The sequence below is a fragment of the Anomaloglossus baeobatrachus genome, chromosome 4 (genome assembly GCF_048569485.1).
Source record: "Anomaloglossus baeobatrachus isolate aAnoBae1 chromosome 4, aAnoBae1.hap1, whole genome shotgun sequence".
NCBI lineage: Eukaryota > Metazoa > Chordata > Amphibia > Anura > Aromobatidae > Anomaloglossus > Anomaloglossus baeobatrachus.
In genome coordinates, this window is record NC_134356.1 from 337,718,554 (window position 1) to 337,724,646 (window position 6,093).

The window sequence follows — 6,093 nt, forward strand, 5'->3', positions numbered from 1 at the left end:
ACACACATATATATTGCTCAAAAACATAAAGGGAACACCAAAATACAAAATCCTTGTGTGAGTGTTCCCATTATTTTTTTGGGCAGTGTATATACAGTATATATAGCTGCACAAGGATATTCCAGCAATTTACCCTACTATGTTTTCCTGTAATTTTACACCACTTTTTCATCCGGTCAGTGGTAGAGGTTTGCACCAAAAAGACAAGATGAAAGAGAAATGGAACAGTGCAAAGAAGCACCATGATGCAGATGTATCCTCTCCGCTTCTGACAGACGATAACTTTATACTATAAAATCGGAACACATAGTCCTCCAAATGTAATCTGATAGATGTCGATTTGAGGCACCGGGTGTCGCCTATCCTGTGAGTCGCATGTGTCCACTGTGCAGTGTACAGACTGTTCGGCTGACCTGCCTTCTCCTGTGCGGTTCCAGTGTTTGTACATACAGGCTTTTCCTATGGATGGTGTGAGCCGCATGTGTCCACTGTGCAGTGTACAGACTGTGCGGCTGACCTGTCTTATCCTGTGCGGTTCTAGTGTTTGTACATACAGGCTTTTCCTGTGGATGGTGTGAGCCGCATGCGTCCACTGTGCAGTGTACAGACTGTGCGGCTGATCTGCCTTCTCCTGTGCGGTTCTAGTGTTTGTACATACAGGCTTTTACTATGCATGGTGTGAGCCGCATGTGTCCACTGTGCAGTGTACAGACTGTTCGGCTGACCTGCCTTCTCCTGTGCGGTTCCAGTGTTTGTACATACAGGCTTTTCCTATGGATGGTGTGAGCCGCATGTGTCCACTGTGCAGTGTACAGACTGTGCGGCTGACCTGCCTTCTCCTGTGCGGTTCCAGTGTTTGTACATACAGGCTTTTCCTATGGATGGTGTGAGCCGCATGCGTCCACTGTGCAGTGTACAGACTGTGCGGCTGATCTGCCTTCTCCTGTGCGGTTCTAGTGTTTGTACATACAGGCTTTTACTATGCATGGTGTGAGCCGCATGTGTCCACTGTGCAGTGTACAGACTGTTCGGCTGACCTGCCTTCTCCTGTGCGGTTCCAGTGTTTGTACATACAGGCTTTTCCTATGGATGGTGTGAGCCGCATGTGTCCACTGTGCAGTGTACAGACTGTGCGGCTGACCTGCCTTCTCCTGTGCGGTTCTAGTGTTTGTACATACAGGCTTTTCCTATGGATGGTGTGAGCCGCATGCGTCCACTGTGCAGTGTACAGACTGTGTGGCTGACCTGCCTTCTCCTGTGCGGTTCTAGTGTTTGTACATACAGGCTTTTCCTATGGATGGTCAGTTTAGGTTTCAGCATCTCTAGCTCATCACAAGGCTGCATACATGTTGTGATAATGTTGTACCAGGAGCCTCTGATTGCCCTCGTTTCTCCCTTTTCCCTCCTATCTTGCGGAGGGTGGCAGATCGGGGCTTAGCAGCCTTCTCCCACCCCTGGACCCGCTGCAGCCCATCCTCCCGTACCTGCTTTTGAGAGGCGCATTTGTACAGACCCCACAATCACTGCTGACCCCCTGTACATTCAGAGCCACAAGTAAACCATTTATTTTACGTGCAAGAATAAAACTCATCATCATGATACATCGGTTCATCATCAATATAGAGGAGGTCTGCACCCTGCACGACAGCAGCAGAGGGGGGGGGGCATTGGGGGACAGCGGTGAACAAACACAACGGAAATAAACTCTGAATATTTACAATAAATAGAATAATACATATGAAATAATAAATAGATATACAGCAGTCATCTCTTGTATGGGGGCAGCCATATACAGAACACAAATGATTAGAATACTCAAATCATAGTAATAACAGGGGCATGCACTAACTTGGGGGTACCACCGTTATAACGACCCCCAGTCCAGCGGCCAAGGTTCTGTAAACGTCTTGTGAAGAGCAGTTAGCACCGGGCAAAGCTGTGATTCCAGGGATCAGCCCAGGTCTCCATGGAGGAGGGCAGCAGAGGGCCAGCTGTCAGTACATGCCCTTCTGCGGGGCTGGGCTCTGGGTCCTGGGGGGCTGCTCCCTGGATGCTGGCAGCAGGTCCTCTTGCCCAGCTGGGGCCCCTCCACTGTGGGTGTCGTGCAGTTTGCGCACGTGTTTCTTCAGGTCGAAGTTCCTGCAGAAGCCCTTTCCACAGGTGGGGCAGGTGAAGGGCTTCTTGTCGTTGTGGGTGTGCATGTGGAAGGTCAGGTTGTAGACCTGGTGGAAAGCCTTGTTACAGATATTGCACTTGAACTGCTTCTCCCCGCTGTGAGTGAGCTTGTGGTTCTTGTAATTCCCTGCAACCATTAATAAGCACCATTCACTTCAAGTGATCATTTCCCAATTCCCACCCTGCTCGTGTTCCTCTCCACACTAATTCCTGATGATCACTACTCTCAGAGCTGCACATGATCTGCCCATTATTAGCAGCCTGCGCAACGTGTTATCCTAGATGGCCCCGACATGTACCTTTCTGATGGAAGCCCTTGCCGCAGAATTCACACACGAACGGCTTGTACCCCGCGTGGATCCGGGTGTGCGTGTTCAGCGTGGAGCTCCTGTTGAACGCCTTCCCGCACTGGTTACATTTATGGGGCTTCTCCTGGACAAGAGTGAAAAAAACACTAAATGGTTGTTACCATAATAAAAAATGTTTTCACAAAAAAAAGCATCAACATTTCTAAGTATCCGAACTGTTTGTTACCATATTCCCTCCAGAATGGCTTCATTCAACGGATTTTATTAGAAACAAGTGTTATTTCTGCAAAAAGTATTGTATAACTAATAATAATAACTTAGACTGATAATATCAGACCATCCTACTATTCTAAGTGTGCTAAAATATGCATTATTACAATACCTTATTATAAATAAGGTAAAAGAATTGTAAAAAGGTATAATAATACCATATTATTTTATGTATTTAATTTCATATTTCTAATGGTATTTTTTCAAACTAATCATTCACTAATTACTATAATTCAATGTCTTCACATAAGGAATTTAAAAATTTTCAGGTTAGACATTACCATTTAATAATATATAAATTACTTATCAGTCTAAAGTATTCGCCAACACAAGCAATGATTATGGAGATATTATCCAGCTATGGCTGCCTTTCATTCTGTGTGATGCCCAAGCCAATAACTACAATCACTGCTATCCCATCAGTAATTAGAGGTTGTAAGGAATCATTATAGATTATGATTATGATTATTATTATTATTATTATTATTATTATTATTATTATTCGAGGGATGGAATACACGGTGGGCATCGGGCTTGTATGGTTAGTCCTATGGGAAAGTCATTATTATTATTATTTTTATTAGTATTATTATTAATTAGTTTCCTATAGGACTAAGCATACATGCCCGATACCCGTATTCCATCCCTCTAATAATAATAATAATAATAGTAATAATAATGACTTTCCTATAGGACTAAGCATACAAGCCCGATACCCCCGCGTATTCCATCCCTCTAATAATAATAATAATAATAATAATAATGATAAATACTTTACTATATGACTAAGCATACAAGCCCGATACCCCGCGTATTCCATCTCAATAATAATAATAATAATAATAATAATAATAATAAGAAGAAGAAGAAGAAGAATGACTTTCCTATAGAACTAAGCATACAATCCCGATACCTCCCGCGTATTCTATCCCTCTAATAATAATAATAATAATAATAATAATGATAATAATAATAATGACTTTCCTATAGGACTAAGCATACAATCCCGATACCTCCCGCGTATTCTATCCCTCTAATAATAATAATAATAATAATAATAATAATGATAATAATAATAATAATAATAATAATAATAATAATGACTTTCCTATAGGACTAAGCATACAATCCCGATACCTCCCGCGTATTCTATCCCTCCAATGCGCAATAACGCACAGTGCATTCTTTTAATGGGATTTGTACCTATTCATCTTTAATGATAATGCTGCTGCTGCTGACATGAATGATTGTACCTGTGTATGGATGATCTTATGCCGACATAGGGTACTGGCTTGGCGAAATCCTTTGCCACAAATTTTGCAGACGAATGGCCTGGCGCCTGTGTGCACCGGCATATGTCGGGTTAAGTTGTAATGTGCGTTGAAGACCTTTAGAAGAGAAAATAAAATGCTATTTTTCATTGTGCAGGGGGGACACTCCGGCAGGTGATGATGCCGATGTTAGGGGGATACTTGCCTTGCCGCAAACTTCGCAGGTGAACACTTTGGGCTTGTTGCTTGGAGCAGCGCTGCTGAACTTGGCCGATTTATACCCGATCTTGTCGGAAAGGCTTTGTGCGCTCTCCTTCATGTAGTGCTGGAATTGCGCCTGGGACAGGTCCTTAAAGGTGACCCCTGATGGATACTTCTCCACGGATGGGACCACCAGCTTGTTCCTTTCTGCCAGGTAGGACTTGTGAGGTTGGTGCAGGGGGGAGCCCAGGAAATAGGAGGCCACGGGGTGGATGTTTATACTGGCAGCGGGGTGGCAGGGGGCATCGCCTCTGTTGAAGTAGCATAGAGCTGCGCCCATGGCGTGGAATGAGGAGTGATTGACCACTCGGGGTCGGACCAGTTTGTACTGCTGAAGAGGGGGAAAGTCTCCCTTTAGAGCCACGGCGCAGTTCAGCAGCTCATTGCAGCTGAAGGATGGCGCCGAGTCCTGGTGGCTCTTCCTCAGTTCAGCACTAGTGAGCCCTAGTTTAGGGCAATGTTCATAAGTGACGGGTACAAATGGGATCATACAGGGGATGGATGAGGAGTTGAGGTGAAGGGCTTGTTTCTGCTCCCCCTTGTGCACAGAACCCTGCAAAAAACTTGGCACCGGGAGACATTTGGGTTCTGGAGTCCTTGACATAATCCTCTCAATAGAGAAGGCTAGTGGCTTGGAGCTGCTGATCATGGTGGCTCTGCTGGGCAGATGTTCTCTGCCGGGAAATACTTTAGTTCCTCTGTGCTGGAGACTATTGTCCATGTCCTACCTGCTCCAACAGTTGTCTTCTTCCCAGACACCACCTTCCCCACTTGTCATGGATGTGCAGGGAGTGGGACAATCATGATCTTCATGGTGATGTAGAACCCCACGAAGAGCAGCCTAGTGGACAGGTGCCAATCCATTCCACATGACAAGGAGCAGCAATGACACCGGAGCAATCACTACTTATTGCCACCAGGCCGCTCAATGGGATGTGTTGTGTCAATAACGCAGTAAAGATCTCGCCAATCGTTAACTTCCAAGAGGAGAAGGTAAACTAGATAATTGCTCAATTCGTTTCCAACAGTCAACAGAAAAAAAAGTTTTTTTCCCTTTCTTTTTTTTTTCCTCTCTCTTTTTTTGTGGTAGGCTACTACTTTTATTGGAGATTAGAGTCCCCCGCCCAGAGAGGAGGGGGCGGCGGAGGGAAGGGCGGCGCAATGCCCTGCACCAGGCTCAGAGCAAGCCTTCCTGCCTCCACATGACATCATCCTGCAAGAAGAGCACGGGGAGAAGGAGAACGGAGCCGGCTATATTTATCAAGCAAGCCTCCTCGGAGGATAGTTCTCCTGGTGTCTGTCTGCAGGCTCCGACAAGTGGCCTTGCCCTGCTGAGTACACAGGTGCTAACAGCGCCTCACCGAGAGACTCACACAGGTGCTAACAGCGCCTCACCGAGAGCCTCACACAGGTGCTAACAGCACCTCACCGAGAGCCTCACACAGGTGCTAACAGCGCCTCACCGAGAGCCTCACACAGGTGCTAACAGCGCCTCACCGAGAGCCTCACACAGGTGCTACCAGCGCCTCACCGAGAGCCTCACACAGGTGCTAACAGCGCCTCACCGAGAGCCTCACACAAGTGCTAACAGCGCCTCACCGAGAGACTCACACAGGTGCTAACAGCGCCTCACCGAGAGCCTCACACAGGTGCTAACAGCGCCTCACCGAGAGCCTCACACAGGTGCTAACAGCGCCTCACCGAGAGCCTCACACAGGTGCTAACAGCGCCTCACCGAGAGCCTCACACAGGTGCTAACAGCGCCTCACCGAGAGCCTCACACAGGTGCTAACAGCGCCTCACCGAGA

General features: G+C 46.5%; 1 protein-coding gene across 1 annotated transcript; it reads right to left on the reverse strand.

Moving 5' to 3' along the window:
- Window positions 1-1,555: 1,555 nt before the first annotated feature.
- Window positions 1,556-5,295, reverse strand: FEZF1 (FEZ family zinc finger 1). The gene is made up of 4 exons (XM_075342527.1): window positions 4,230-5,295; window positions 4,007-4,141; window positions 2,475-2,607; window positions 1,556-2,302 (listed from the first exon to the last, which is right to left on the reverse strand). Exons 1-4 carry the CDS (start codon window positions 5,004-5,006, stop codon window positions 1,995-1,997), a joined length of 1,353 nt encoding a protein of 450 aa, XP_075198642.1. The 5' UTR covers window positions 5,007-5,295; the 3' UTR covers window positions 1,556-1,994.
- Between the last annotated feature and the right edge of the window lie 798 nt (window positions 5,296-6,093).

Bases quoted from the DNA above. Each gene is read 5' to 3' on its own strand.
- FEZF1 (XM_075342527.1), bottom strand. From the start codon at position 5,006: ATGGACAATAGTCTCCAGCACAGAGGAACTAAAGTATTTCCCGGCAGA. The intron at 4,142-4,229 runs GCAAGTATCCCC...TCTCTTCTAAAG, and splicing joins CCTGCGAAGTTTGCGGCAAG to GTCTTCAACGCACATTACAA. The intron at 2,303-2,474 runs GTACATGTCGGG...TAATGGTTGCAG, and splicing joins CAAGGGCTTCCATCAGAAAG to GGAATTACAAGAACCACAAG.